The sequence below is a fragment of the Muntiacus reevesi genome, chromosome 6 (genome assembly GCF_963930625.1).
Source record: "Muntiacus reevesi chromosome 6, mMunRee1.1, whole genome shotgun sequence".
NCBI classification, from domain to species: domain Eukaryota; kingdom Metazoa; phylum Chordata; class Mammalia; order Artiodactyla; family Cervidae; genus Muntiacus; species Muntiacus reevesi.
Genome location: NC_089254.1, coordinates 46,856,305 through 46,872,672, shown reverse-complemented (window position 1 = coordinate 46,872,672; position 16,368 = coordinate 46,856,305). Strand labels below are relative to the sequence as shown.

The following is a 16,368-nucleotide window of genomic DNA, read 5'->3' as shown; positions in this document are numbered from 1 at the left end:
CCTCCTTCTCCTCTTACCCTCTTCATTATTCATTATTTGTAGACTTTTTGATGATGACCATTCTGACCAGTGTGACAAAAACAACAAAGATTTACTGTGTAGCACAGGGAACTATATTCAGCATCTTGTAATAACCTATAATGGAAAGGAATCTGAAAAGGGATGTGTGTGTGTGTGCGTGTGTGTTTATAAATCTGAATCACTGATTATTCCTGAAGCTAATACAATATTGTAAATCAATTATAATTCAATTAAAAATAATAGGATTATATACTTTCTGGTAGTTGTCAAAATAAAACTCTAATGTGATAATTTTGAAAAAATAGATATATTTAACTCTTACTGAAGCAAGAATGAGTAAAATGTGAGAGCACCTAGCAGAGAAAACAAAGCTGTGAGCGTACCTTCTGAAGTGTGTTTAGATTTGCAAAACATAGGATAGTCAAGTTTATTTTTCTTTTCTATGACTTTATTGCAGTGTAGTTTACGTGCCACAGAATTTACCCATTCTAAGTGTAGTTTGATGAGTTTTGGTAACTTTATACCATTGCGCAAGCTTCATCCAAATCTAGTTTTAGATTATCCATCATCCTCTAAAACTCCCTTCTTGCCTCCAGCCCCAGGCAGCCATTCATCTAGTTCTGATTTTATAGTTTTATCAGATAAATGAAATCACATATAATCTTTTGCATCTGGTTTCTTTCACTTAGTGTAGTTTTGAGGTTTTGTTGCTCTTATCAGTGGCTCATCCTTTGTTATTGCCAGGTAGTTTTCCATTAATGAATATACCTTATTTTGTTTATCTTTTCATCAATTGATGGGACATTTGGATTGTTTCCAAGTTTTGATTATTATAAAAAATGCTGGTATGTCCCTTTGCATTCAAGTCTTTTTGTGGATATATGTTTTCATTACTCTTAAGTAATGAAACTTTTTAAGCAACAGTTAGAACTGGACGTGGACCAACAGACTGGTTCCAAATCCGGAAAGTAGTATGTTAAGGTTGTATATTGTCACCCTGCTTATTTAACTTATATGCAGAGTACTTCATGCGAAATGCTGGGCTGGATGAAGCACAAGCTGGAATCAAGATTGCCGGAAGAAATATCAATAACCTCAGATATGCAGATGACACCACCCTTATGACAGAAAGTGAAGAAGAACCAAAGAGCCTCTTGATGAAAGTGAAAGAGGAGAGTGAAAAAGTTGACTTAAAACTCAACATTCAGAAAATTAAGATCATGGCCTCCAGTCCCATCACTTCATGGCAAATAGATGGGGAAACAGAACAGTGAAGACTTTATTTTCTTGGGCTCCAAAATCACTGCAGATGGTGACTATAGCCATGAAATTAAAAGATGCTTGCTTCTTGGAAGAAAAGCTATGACCAACCTAGGCAGCATATTAAAAAGCAGAGACATTACTTTGCCAACAAGGTCTGTCTAGTCAAAGATATGGTTTTTCCAGTAGTCATGTGTGGATGTGAGAGAGGGAATATAAAGAAAGCTGGGCACCAAAGAACTGATGCTTTTGAACTGTGGTGTTGGAGAAGACTTTGAGAGTCCCTTGGACAGCAAGGAGATCCAACCAGTCCATCCTAAAGGAGATCAGTCCGGAATATTCATTGGAAGGACTGATGCTGAAGCTGAAACTCCAATACTTTGGCCAACTGATGCAAAGATCTGACTCCTTGGAAGAGGCCCTGATGCTGACAAAGATTGAAGGCGGGAGGAGACGGGGACAACAGAGGATGAGATGGTTGGATGGCATCACTGACTCAATGGACATGAGTTTGAGTAACCTCCAGAAGTTGGTGATAGACAGGGAAGTCTGGCATGCTGCAGTCCATGGGGTCATAAAGAGTCAGACATGACTGAACTGAGTCTTAAGTAAATACCTAGGAGTAGAATTGCTGGATTTATAATAAATGTATTTTAAGTTTTAAGACTTTGCAGATTCCCATAAAGCCTGAGACTGTGAACCACGTGGCGAAGCCATGTGGGCACCCTTCCCTCCACCTGGGCACCCCTTCCCAATTTAGCCTCTTGCTTTGTCTGCAAAAAAAAAAAGACAAGAGAGAGAGATTGGCAAATTATCTTCCAAAGTGGCTACCTTTTTACAGTCTCACAGCAGCAAAGGAGAATTCCAGTTTCTCCCCATGCTCACCAACACTTGATATGATCAGTCTTTTTGAAAATAGCTATTCAAATGGGTGTGGTGGTATCTCATTTTGGTTTTAAGTTGTATTTCCCTAATGATAAATTATATGAGCATCTTTTCATGTGTTTGTTGGCCATTTGTATATTTTCTTTGGAAAAGTATCTATCCAAACCTTTGCCCAATTTTTTTTTTTTTTTTTTTTTTTACTGTTTGTCTTACTTTTGAGTCGAAGAGTTTTCTTTTTATATGTGTGGATACAAGTTCTCTACTAGCTCTATGATTTATAAATATTTTTCTCATAATCTGTGGCTTAGTTTTATATTTCCTTATTGATGTGTTTTGGAGCCCAAATGTTTTTAATTTTGATAATGTTCAAGTTATCATTTGTTTCCTTTTATGGTTATGCTTTTAGTATCAGATCTTAAAAATCGAATCCAAGGTCACAAAGCTGTTCTCTTACTTGATTAAAATTATTGAATTTCATTCCTTTTAAAATGATCAAGAATGATCTGGATGCCACAACAATGCCTTGACCATCTCTGTTTTTTAGTTTTATGCTTTAGTGGTTGTGCTAATGATAGGAATCCAGAAGCCAGGTATACTGTTGTCATTTTAAGTAATTATAACTTGGCCCCAGAAGCCTTATATTTTCCATTCTGCTGAGCACTGTTCTCAAAACGTTCCTTCCTGCCTGTTTGCCATCCATTTCCTTTCACCACCCCAGCCCTAGGCAGCCATTGATCTGGACATAATTGAATCTCAGATTATTGAGTTAAATTTAATTGAATAGTTCAAATTTTCCTGCACATTTTATCCTTTGCATGAGAAGATGGCACTCTTTTTTAAAAAATTTATCTTCTTTGTAATGTTGTGTTAGCTTCTGGTGTACAACAGAGTGATTCAGTTATATATTATTGTGCGACTAGTGTCAGGTTTATTCTTAATTTTGTAGCCTTGCAAATTAAAATTTTAAGCATCTGATGTAGAGATTACTACATTTGCTTCCCCCTCTTGAGAAAAATATACTCATAAACATTGGTTTTGTACTCCAGCAAAGGCCTAGAACACTCTTTTTTAAAAAATTCTTGAAGGAGACAAAAACCTAACCTTTGAAAGCCTTCCCCAGATAGGGTAATTGCACATACGTAAGGTGCTGACCCTTGGCCTAGTGAATTTTGGCAAAGGGGTGCCCCTGGTGCTTGTCAACTTAAACCTGAGCTCACTGACCTGGCAGGCAGAGAGAGGCCCTTTAACAGTTTCTTCTGCCATGACTGGGCGGCCCCAACACACACCCAGTACCCAATGAAAGCTGTATCCAGTTGTTCTTTTCCACTCTGGAATGTCTCTGGGGTCCCTTGGTCTCCAACCTTATTCTTGGTGGACTCCCTTGGTCTCCTGTCTGCTCTCTCTTACCTGGTTTACCCAGGTTTTTCATCCTAGACTCTGACAGTGCTCTGCCAGCCTTTTGAATTGTTCTCCAAAAGATGTTCCCTCTTGTAATGCTCAGCTTGGCTCCACTGGATGCAGAGATCCAGAAACCACTGTCCAGCATCAGCCAAGTGCCCCAAGCCTTCTCCTCTCTGAGAAAGCACTGGACACTGACGTGCCTTAGCCGCTTCCATCCTTCTGCCCTTTGTGTGAGAGTCCTCACTTCTCCATTCCCACCTTGCCTACTTTTATCAGATCCAGTAACCAGCAGCCTTGTGGGATCTGGTGTCTTGCTCTCTTTTTCCGTGGTCTGGTCTTATTTGCTTGTCCCTTCTGCTGTAGCATCTCAGTGGTTTTGCTGTGTTCCTGTGTGCTCAGGCACTTCAGTCCTGTCTGATTCTTGGCGACCCCATGGACTGTAGCCTGCCATGGGATTCTCCAGGCAAGAATCCTGGAGTGGGTTGCCATGCCCTCCTCTAGGAGATCTTTCTGACCCAGGGATCAAACCCACGTCTTCTGCATCGCAGGCATGTTCTTTACCCACTGAGGCCCTGGGGAAACCCAATTTTGTGGGGCTTTTATTAGATTCTGCTTTATAGCATAGCAGATGGAGCGCTCAGAATTCCAGAGTAGGGCTAGAAGAGACCTTAGAGGTATTCAAAGCATGAGCCTTTATAGAGGGACTTCTATGTAAATGTTTTCCTTGAAGTAGTTATGATTCCTTTCATGTGCTTAAGAAATTATTTTTCATAGGTAGTTTTTTTGCCCAATTTCTTTGTGAATTACAATTTCCAAATTTTAAAAAGTGATAATAATCATAGTGTAACTTGGAAATTTCTGACATCTGCATCATTTCTTCTTTCATTTTTTTGTCTTCATCCTCCTATTTAACTTTTCCACTTACTTCCCAACTCTCTTTCCAGAAAGATTACAAATATTTATTTCTAGGAACTCAGTTTACTCATAAACATTTTTTTTCATGATTTACTCACCTGAAGAGGATGTAATTCTAGGTTTAATGTTCCTATTAACCAACTTTGATGCAAATCAGCGACTTTTCTCTCCTGATTCTTCCAGGCAGCTAGAAACTTGGACCAAGAATGCTTTCCTCTTAATGATTCTTCTAACTTGCTCTTTGAGTTGGTATTTCTTCCACACCATAGCAGTGAAACTCCATATTCCTTCTGTGGAGCCATTTAAGTAGTGATAGTAATGGAACATGATCTTTCTATAGAAAAGGTGGTTTCTGAGAAAGCATACACAACAAATTATTCTAGAGCTTTGACTCTTGGCTTGATTGAATCTCACATTGCAGAGAACAGTGTTTCAAACATTCATATTTCTGTGTGCTTTGCTTCTATGGACTCCTGAGGAGTCCATAATTTAACTTCCTAGAGACTGAATTCTATTCTAAATGCTCAGAAGGAAGATGCTCTTTGAAGTAAATCTGACAAATTCTCTTGGAAGCCGATGATCATTTGCTGATCATTTTTATAAATGCAGATTTTCACATAGGCCGTTTAAAGAAAATTAAATGCATCAGGAGTTAAATATGAGTTACTCCCCTGTTTCGTGGGTAAATTCCTTGTAGTAGAAAACGTACATTAGCAAGTGACTGAAATGTGTTCTTTGTATGAAATAGCCTCTAGCTGGAATAAAGGATTTTCAGCTACTTAGTTTATGATAATACACCTTCCCCAGCACCGATAACAAGCGGAAAATACAATTCTTCATGTCATGTCAGACTCCATTTCTCATTTTCATGGTCCCATTGTGATTACACAGAGCCTGGATACCTTGGCAAAATGCATTTGGAAATGTTACTGTGAAGATTACAGTCATCTGTGACAAGGCAGGAGGGACAGCCTTGGGTGTGATTACTCTGGGTATTCTGCCTGCTCACCCCCATGCCCAGGCCCATGTTTGGGGGAACCCAGTATATAGGAAAGAGTGATTCAGAAATGCAGGAAGGCAGAGGAGGTGGCTGCAGCCAACCAGCACCCACACAGCCCTTGCTCACCACCAAAATCCTGCCCCCTGGCTGATCACTGAGAGCAAACAATAGAACGGCTGTCCTGTAGCATGTCACTTCTGAAACTCTTTCCAGAAAGGGACCTTCAGATTTACTGTGAACTGAGCATGCTCTCTGTGGCAATGATAGCAGTGCCCTATAGATATTCATAGGCACTGGACATTTCCCAGAATCCCTTGTGGCTAATGTCATTGACTCCTTCTGGTCCATGGGTTGGGAGCAAAAAATGTCAGCATCGCCTCTGGGTAGGGGCAGTTAAGAGCAGGAGAGCACAGGGATTCTGAAAATCACATATGGAGATGGCAGCCTCGGAGAATGGTGGAGCCTCTGTCAGCCTAGAGCCTCTGTGCCTCCCACCCTGGACACGGGCAAGAGTCAGGTAGAAAGGGTACTGGACTAAGCACTGAGACCTCTGAGTTAATGTCTCACAGTGGTTTAGGCTAATTCTCTCTCCAGCTCTTTCTGCTCCCCAAACCCCGACTCCAGGCTATTAGGAGAAAAATGCACTGCGACTTTGACCCCTGCTTTACATCTCTACCCTCAGTGGGTCCTACCATTTAGCAACAAGAGCAGTTTGTAAATCCTTCCTTCTTATCTTTGAAATATAAAGTGGCAAGTCTGCCAGGCCTTCCAAAATGCTATTATCTACTATTAAATGGCTGCCATGTTGCCATATGTTGTTTCCTTGACAAATAGATAAGAATACTAATATCCTGCATGGCCTTTTCTGCTGAAAATTTTAATAAACTGTTTCTGTTCCTTACATCTTTTCAGTGATATTTATAGAAATCTCTGTTTACAAGAAGATAAATAGAGCCAGAACTTGTTTCAGTGACTCGACAAATGTTTCTGAATATATTACTACCAAGGCCTGTATTTCAGATTTAAATTTCCAGTTCTCAGACTTTACCCTTAGAGCTATTCCCTACTTTTCCATTTTTAAAAATTGGACCTTTGTTTCTGTTTTATAATCTGAAGGAAATCACCTAGGAAGTGGACCTTGCTTTGAAAGAATAGACCTGTCTCTAAGGCCTGCCTTTTTTCTCTTCCTCCCCCTTTTCTTTGATTCCCTGTTTAGTAGGAGAATAGGTAGATCCAAGTAGAAGCCAAGATACAACACTAGCAGATTCTAGTCTGATTCATGAAGGTCGGAAGGTAAGAGAGGCAGACCTTCATGGAGCTCCCTTTTCATCCTATTCTCTAGCTTAATTTTTGCTTTTCTGCATTAGAAATAGATTGATAGAACACCTAAACTACTAAATCAGGCCTTGTTTTTGTTCAGTTGCTCAGTCATGTCCGACTCTTTGTGACCCCATGAACTACAGCACACCAGACTCCTCTGTCTTCCTCAGTTTGCTGAATTTCATGTCCATTGAGTCAGTGATACTATCCAACCACTTCATCCTCTGTCACTTCCTTCTCCTCTTGCCCTCAATTATTTTAGGGTAAAAAGTTTTCTTTGGTGTCAGTGGTAATTATTTTCTATTTATTGAGTACAAGTTTTGTATGAGAACAATAACTTGTCTGTACTGTTTGACTGTACATACAAGGAAGTATATAGAGGAAAAAAATAAAATGATGGATTATTTTAGAGTCATCACCAGACTATTCATTTAGGATTTCTGTAGCTCCAGCCATGATATTGTAATATGCATGATATTGTGCATAGGAATCATCAACCTTCTTAAATGGGTATATTAGCATCTTTCTGGTTGCAAGGAACAGTCAGTCTGAGTTTTATTATTTTGGGTATCTGTGGCTATGTAACAAATCACCCCCAAATTTTGTGACCTGAAACAGTTGATGATTTTTTTTGTAATTCTGAGGCTCTGTAAATTTTCAGGTGCTTGACATCTGATTGTTCTGTCTCAGATGGTTCTTCTGTGGCGTGTGGTTTATTCAGCTGCTTTCAGCTGGGAGCTCAGTGGGACCCAGAAAGTCTTTCATCCCAAGATGATCTTTCATCTACATAAGGTCTCTTTCCACTCTCTCCTCTCATCATCCATAGTCAGGCTAGGCTTCCCAGAAGGAGCATTACAAGAGGAAAGCCCCAGCGTGCAAGTGCTAACCATACCTCTCAGTTTGCATAATCCCTGCTGAAATCCCATTGGCCAAAACACATCCTGCGGCCCAGCCCAGAGTCGTTGTGGGAGGGGGCTACACAGAGGGATGGATGCTGGAGGAGTGCTTCCCGGGGGCCAGCGAAGTAACAGTCTGCCCACCACACTAATGAAGGCTTATTTTAGAACTCGCAGGATGGAAGAGAGATGGGAAGATCTTTAGGCCACAACCCATGTTCTGACCAACCTCACAGAGAATTGGAACATTGTCTGGGATGCCCAGAGTTTTAGCGACCTGGTGGTCATGGTACAAATGGAGCAGGTCCTTGTCCTCACCTAAGGTGTTCACCAATGCTACGGGCACTCAGCTGACAATTTCCACTGAATCTGTCATTGCCTGCTGGCTTCATTCTGCTCGGGACACCTCATATCCCCTGCTGACTCATGGTTTGTCATGCTGCCTCGCCTCTGTGTCATCTCTGACCCTTGTTCCTGCTCCAAACTGCAATTTATTCTTTTTGCCTCGTATTCACTCTCCCCATGAAAAAGGAATTTGTTGCCGATTGTTGGACATTCTCTAGCCTTCTAAAATCACTAAGTCATCTCACAGGCACTACGTGGCCTTTGGTCAGACACCCACGCCTGATTCTTCTAGCCTTAGTCGGGATGGTGGGGTCAGTGCAGAAAGACAGACATGAGCAAGGCAAGCATTCAGAGGGAACCGTTTCCTCTCTGATCTGTTTAGTTAACTGTGATTGGATTTGGAGGTAGGGTGAGGAAGGCTTCCTTTGTCCCAGGTGGTCTAGTGGTAAAGAACCCACTTGCCAATGCAGGAGATGTAAGAGATGTGGGTTCAATCCCTGGGTTGGGAAGATCCCCTGGAGGAGGGCTTGGCAACCCACTCCAGTATTCTTGCCTAAAGAGTCCCCATGGACAGAGGAGCTAGCTACAGTCCGTGGGGTCACAAAGAGTTGGACACGACTGAAGCAACTTAGCACACACATGTATACCATTCCCCTCTCACTCTACCCATCCCTCCTTTTCTCATCAGCTCCCTCTGTGTCACCCCTGAAGCTAATCCTGACAACTGTCACCAGATAATTGGTGGACACATGTGGGACAGGTGCCACCATTGGTCAGGGTCACCATTAGTCTCACCCTTACGGACTTTTGTGCATTTGTGTATGTTTGATTTTTTTAAACTGAAGTATTAGCTGATTTGCAATGTTGTGTTAATTTCCTCTGTACAGCAAAGTGATTCTGTCATACATATGTACATATGGACTTTTCAGTAGGCACGCTTCATCCTTCGTCTTAGCTCTCTCAGTTAGATCATTCTCTACTATTTCCTTTCTTGGAATTTCTGTGCTGAATTTAAAGTAAGGAGGATTTAAAAAGTCTATATCCAAATTTTATGTGCTATAAATAACTAGATTTTATTGAAAGACTTGCCTATTTTTCATCTAACTTCACTGGCAAAAAGAATTTAAAGCTGTTTTCTGTATCTAAGAGGCCCTTAAAATATTGTTTTATATATTTTTAGACCTCTTTATGCATAAAATAGCTCTAGAAGAGTTCACGAAACTTGGTAATAATAACCTTCCCCAGGGAGAAACTGGGATTGTGTTGCTTACTTTGCATTATATGATCTTTTGTACCTTGTGAATGTTGTACCATCTGCTTATATGTTGCATACTTTTCTTGAGCCATTTAGCATCTTTTTATTTTTTAATTTTTAAAAAAATGTTGTGGCCCCTTTTTGTTATAAATTGAAGTATAGTTGAGTTACCGTGTTTCAGGTGTAACATAGTGATTCAGATAGATATAGATGTTAATATACTTTTTTCAGATTTTTTTCCACTGTAGATTATAAGATTTTGAATATCGTTCCCCGTGCTAGACAGTGGGCTTCCCAGGTGACACTGGTTGTAAAGAATCCGCCTGCTGATGCAGGAGACTATATATAAGAGATGCAGGTTCAATCCCTGGGTTGGGAAGATCCCCTGGAGGAGGGCATGGCAAGCCACTCCAGTATTCTTGCCTGGAGAGTCCCAGGGAGAGAGGAGCCTGGTGGGCTGCAGTCCGTGGGGTCGCAAAGAGCTGGCCGTGACAGAGCACAGCACACACATACATATCACGTCTTCTTTATCCATTCGTATGTCTGTTGACATTTAGGTTGCTTCCATGTCTTGACTGTTTTGAATAATGCTGCTATGAACATTGAGGTGCATCTGTTTTTTCGAATTGGAATTTTTGTCTTTTCTGTATATTTACCCAGGAATAGGATTACTGGCTTATATGACCAATCTATTTTTAGTCTTTTGAGGAACCTTCATACTGTTCTCCTTAGTTACATTGCCTACTTTTAAAATTAACTTTCTAAAAGTCTGTCTTGTCTGCATTGTACTGACTTGCAATTCCTTCAAAAGGTAAGGGCGAGTGTCTAGTATACTTCTAGTGGTCACTATTCACATGCAATCTATTGTGAAGAGGCCCCTGGAGATGTGCTCTAGGAAGATCTTCTGTAGATATTCAGAAACCATTAACACTTGTTTTTGTTTTTGTTTTTTTTTTGACATCAGTGACTAAATTTGGTAATTCTGTTTGCTTATTGGTTGAACACAAAATAAGAGGATATGAGAGGAAGGGAAATGCTAGAGGCTTCTCAGGGTATGACAAGCTGAAAGCTCCAGAACTTTTCAGAAGAACTGGAGCTTTGGGTCTATCACTTTGCATATCATGTGTGTCCTTAAGCAAATGCCTTTACCACCCTCCATCTCAGATTCCTTATCAGTAAACTGGGAAATTAAGTAGAGTTTCTTGTTTGGGGTTATTGGCAAGATGAGATAAGTTAACACATGGAACAAACTCAATGTGATTCCTGGCACAGAGAAGGTCCCAATGAATAATGGCCGCATGATTTTTTTTTCCTCTTGCATCTGTTAAATGGATAAAACACCTGCTTTCCTATTTTCTATGGTTTTATGAATACCTAGTAAGATAATCAGTTATAGTGCTCTGAGGAATGGAGATTTGAGCTATTATCAAGATGTATTCTACCATCTATTATTTGGTTAAAAAACATCCGTTGCTTATCCTCCTTTCCTTCAGCACTATTTCAGGTTCTAGGTACCAGATTCCTTGTAGGGTCTCTATTAAGGGATGTCCTTTGGGGCTCGGAAGGAATTATAAACATGTGCCTTTGCTTCACTAGATTTGCCTTGTTATTTGAAGAGATCATTACAGTCTCTAGAGTCACATAACCCAAAGCTCCTTTTTTCTAAGGCACATTCATGGTAGTGCAGTTATGTAGGTTTGTATGACTTTGCTGATGTGTTAACTATACGAACTGTTTTGTCCATTTCTCTCTAATCTTCCTTCCATAGTCTCAGACTGAAAACTCATGACTGACAAGCACAGGCATGGGCTATGATTGGGCATTAATATGCTTATTCCTTTTGGTAAATGTTTAACAAAATATAAAAAGTAACCATCCCAATACTACTCAGCTGTAAAAAAAAAAAAAAAATGCCATTTGCAGCAACATAGATGGACCTAGACATTATCATGCTAGGTGAAATAAACCAAAGACATACAATGTGACATCACTATCATTGATACGTGGGATCTAGAATATCACATAAATGCACTTATGTTTAAAATGGAAACAGACTCACAGACATAGAGAACAGACTCATGGTTACCAAAGGGGGAAGAGGATGGAAGAGGGATAAATTAGAAGTTTGGAATTAGTAGACACAAACTACTATATATAAAGTGAAAAACAACAGCATCCTACTATATAGCATAGGAACTGTGTCTAGCATCCTGTAATAAACCATAGTGGAAAATAATATGAAAAAGAATATATATATATACACACAGGTGTATATATATATCAGTCACTTTGCTGTATATCAGAAACTGACACAACATTGTAAATGAACTGTACTTCAATTAAGAAACAGTAACCCTCCTGAGTTGGCTGCTCAAAAATACCTTTCACAGTCAAGATGATGCCACTTCCAGTTAGCTAGCCACTCAGAGAGGCCAGCCGCTGATGGCTCACCAGGGCAATAATTAGTGTGCCAAAGGGCGTGCAGTCACATAAGCATCTTTGTTTATTTGCTTAGAGAGTAGATCATGTTACATTGTGCAGTCAGCACTGAACCACCCATGTTGGGATGCTAAAAAGTACAAATAGGCTAGAATGAAATGGTAAGTAATGCATGGCCTCCTGGTTCTGGTAGAGAACTGCTATTTTTTTCATTCAAATTAATTTCATTTCTCATTTGAGAAAAACAACTATTTTCTTTTCTTGCTAATGACAAGACTTCTTAGGTAAGCAACAGGAGTATGAAACCTTTGTTAAAACGTGTGCTTGTATGACTTAATATGAATTTTAGACAAAAGAAATAAGGGAACCTTAAGTTGCATTTCTTTCCTAATGGTGATAAGTTTGCTAAAGAAAGGAGATTTTTTTTCTCTTGTTTCAGAGATTCTAAAGGTAATATGTGAAAAGTCACTTTGAATGGAGTTAAATGAAGCAAAACAGTAAAAGGCTTTCCTGTTTATGATTACTCTGGGTCATTTTAATATATGTAGTTTTAAATATTGGGGTGATTTGTATTCTGGAGATGAACCTATCACCTTTCTCATTCAAGTATGCTTTAAAATGTCTGTGGCAAATATTTTTTTAAAATTACAAACTATGTTGTGCCGGCATGCCCTATAACTTGACTAAACAAGATGCTATTTCAGATGGGGGTTTCATTCATCTTAATGTAATTGCATAAACCATTTAGTTTTGGTTCATGATTCTCATGTAAAAGAGAATGACTATTTTTCCAAGGTAAACTACCAGGCGGGTGGGCTCCGGGCAGGGCAGGGCTCTGACGTCAGTACTCAGAGTGCAGAAGCAGTGGTTTTCCTCTGTGAGACATGCAAAGCCCATCACTCTTACAGAGAGAAAGTTCAGTTTTCTGTAGTTGTATTTGATTTTCACTGTGACTGACTGTCAGGGACCTGGTGCTGTCCTTAGAGATTGGGTTTTCACCTGTGATGGCATTCATAGGAGAAGTCAGTGATTTTCCATGGGCAGGATTCAGAGGATGGGCTGGGCCATAGCTTTGTCCTCCCCAAACAGAACCTACACTGGAGATGATTTTGTGGCTATTGGTTTAAATGAGCTTACAGCTTCCGATGAGAGACTGCATCTTCATTTATTATAGTTCTTGACCTCCTCTCATTGTGAAGATTTACTCATGTCTCTTTAAGTAAGTGCTGTCTCAATTTTTCTTAAGATTTTATTTTTTTTCTTTATACAACACTGTGATTTGATGTGCAGTATTTTATTCCATATATATTCTGAAAAGCTAAGCAGGTTGAATGATACTTTCTTTTATAGGATGTTGTCTAATAGTTTCTCTGTTTTGAAGGATGAATAGTTAAGGCATTCAGGGAAAACAAATAATGAATGAAGAACTTAGAAATTGTGTGCAGTTGCTTAAGATCTTATGTGCATTTATTTGTACATCTTCTAGAAAGTGTTTTAGTTCTCTGGCGTCTATTCCAGGCACTTAAATTGAATAAACTCAATTAGTTTGAAACACAGTTCAGGCAGGTGTTCCCTTTGTTTTCTCAATGTTTGGTTCTATAGTTTTCTCTCAATATGTGTAGCATGTAACATTGACTTGTTTTAGGGTCATCTTGCCACTTATGTTTATTTTCCTTGAAGACTATCTATAAATTCACAACTAGCATTTCAACAGAAAAATTCATGAAAGACCTAAGTAAATCAGATTAAATAGTATAGATCTGCTTTGCATGCACAGAAAGATAGTCTGGTTTATATTTTGGTTAGAAATGGTTGGGTGAGCTTCTCTACCTGCCTCTCAATGTTTAAATCATGGTGTTTATGTATTGTAATATAGAAAGACAAATTTCCTGGATCTTAAATGAAAGCACACAGTATGGATGTTTCATTCACAAAATAGTATTTATGTATGTATAATGTCTATGTTTAGAATTTTTTGCATTTGTTTAGCATATTTTTGTATTTGTTTTGCAAGAAATACCCAACTACAGTTATAATCATGTTCAAATCAGAACTCAGTTGCTAGCAAAACACATGTTATCAGCATCATTTCATTTCTCTCTTTTTTTTTTTTTAATTTTATTTTATTAGTTGGAGGCCAATCACTTCACAACATTTCAGTGGGTTTTGTCATACATTGACACGAATCAGCCATAGAGTTACACGTATTCCCCATCCCGATCCCCCCTCCCACCTCCCTCTCCACCCGACTCCTCTGGGTCATTTCTCTTTTATACACTTAAGCTCTCTTCCACACACAGACATAATATGCCAACTAATTTGATCAGATTGATAAGAGTTTCGTTTTCAAACCAAGTAGTATAAATATAGACAGTTATGGTTTCACTCTGTTACCTTTGCAAAAATGCCTCCTCTTCAAGAGGATTTATATAAAGGACTTTTGGAGAAATACAGTTTTCTGACTTTTAGACCATAATGCTGAATTGAGTAAGAAACTGAAGAATTCTGGTGGGAAACCAGGGAGTCCCAGGTGATATGATGGTAAAGAATCTGCCTGCCAATGTAGGAGACTCCAGAGATGTGGGTTCGATCCCTGGGTTGGGAAGATCCCCTGGGAGAGGAAATGGCAACCCACTCCAGTATTCTTGCTTGGAAGATCCCATGGACAGAGAAGCCTGGTGGGCTATTGTCCATGGGATTGCAAAGAGTCAGACGTGACTGAGCATGCATACATGCACATAAGTATAAATATAAATATAGCCTTAGGTAGACTGTGGTCAGAGTTCCTCTCTGAATACAACCTCATCTTTCCCTTTTCCCTGTCTTTTTTTTCTACCAATATTATTTACTTCCTACCATGTACCAGACACTGTGATGAGCTCTGGGAACATGATAGGGAACAGGGAAGATGTGGTCCCTACCCTTTGGAGGTTTTCAGTTGAGTGGGAAAGATAGATATTTTTAAAATACACAGTTACACAAATAATTCAGTAGTGAAACTGCATGAATGACCTTAGTTTATAATAATGGCATCTCTCCTGCCTTCTTGAGAGAGAGCCATTGGTCACTCGCATCTCCTAGGGAGAAGATTATACCCATCATTTCACACAGGAGTCTACTGTCAGACAGAAGCCTGTATTCTGTGTTTGTGCTCATCTTTTCTTGTGTACAGTAGACACTTTCATATGCCAGGTACACTATTTTAGGTTGTAGAGGAGTACAAAGATGGGAGAGGCACAATCTTGGCCTGCAGTAGTAGGGGAGAGAGCATGCATATCCCCCCAAAATATATACATGTATTATAACGTGATGAATAAAACAAGGAATTTCAGGGGTTCTCAGAGGGTGAAATAAATGACTATTTGAGTGGTCAGCTTGTGTTTCCATTTTCAATGATCTATAAAGAAATCCTTTGGAGACTGATGAGGAAATTTGGTGGAGAAGACATTTCCAGGTAAAAGGAGTGGGGTAAACCAAGGCAAGAAGTTGGGAAAACTCAAAGCATATTGAGGGACTGACCCAAAAAAGAAAAGCAGAATCAGGCAATCAAACAGACAAACAAAAAAAATTAATAACTTATGTGGAAATAAGAGGAAATAAGGTTGGTAGGATAAACTCAGACCAGATCATTGAAGTTTTTTTATTACCTGTTTAAGGGTATTTTGAACTTTATTGGGTAGGTCCCATGAGACTACTCCGACGATTTAACCAAAGACCTTTTGAGAAAATTAGTCAGCTTTGTTTCAGAGGGTTGCTGCAGTGAGGAAGACCTGGAACTCAGAACCCAGGCATGTCTGTTGCCACAGTCCGGGTAAGAGATGGAAAAGGCCAGTATTCTTGGTGGCTCTGCTGGTAAATCAGTTTGAGGTTTGAAACAAATTGACAACTACACCCTGAACTTTCCCAGAGAGAATCTCTGGAAAAGAGAAGCCATTAGGCCTCCCCTTCAAAGTCACCCCTTTTAACCAATTTATAAGCCAAGTTTTCTTGCTCTATTAGAGACATGGTAGCCTCTGATATAAACACAGATATTTAAACTGGGAAAACCAGAAGGATGGCACTGATAGATTTTGCTTGACATCATTGCAAATATTTCTGACCTAATTTTAGCTGATTTATGAATAAATGATTCTTTCAATCCTCAGAGTTAAATATTTAAAAGTTAGCTCCCGTTTAGAGTTCATGTATTATACAGAACTGATGTTCTGAACTGCAGACTTCCTCTCTTCATTTCCTTCTTTCAAAAAAAAGATGCACTCATTCTTCTTCTATGCTTTTTCAGTTTCCTGCATGAGAATTATTGAAATACTGCACAGAAATCTTTTGTGAAAGAAGAAAAGGAAATTCAGCTTGTGGGGCTCAGCAGGAGCTCGGCTAATGCAGCTTAAAATAATGCCGAAAAAGAAGCGCTTATCTGCAGGCAGAGCGCCGCTGATGCTCTTCCTGTGCCAGATGATTAGTGCCCTGGAAGTCCCTCTTGATCGTAAGTATTAACATTGCAAAGCTCTGAGCCCCTGGAGCCAGAACCTCCCCGGCATTTACTGCCACTCTGAACAGTGTGGATGGAGGACACGTCTATGTGATCCTGAAAAGCGAATCAAACAGCACCTGGTGTTTATAAAGAATCAGTC

General features: G+C 39.5%; 1 protein-coding gene across 1 annotated transcript in view; it reads left to right on the top strand.

The window, feature by feature from the left end:
* Positions 1–16,368, top strand: part of NRCAM (neuronal cell adhesion molecule) — a 321,909-nt gene that overhangs the window by 212,712 nt on the left and 92,829 nt on the right. Inside the window, exon 4 of the mRNA XM_065938640.1 lies at positions 16,020–16,220. Coding sequence (XP_065794712.1) covers positions 16,115–16,220 — 106 coding nt within the window. The 5' untranslated portion in view covers positions 16,020–16,114. The remainder of the gene's footprint in view (positions 1–16,019; positions 16,221–16,368) is intronic.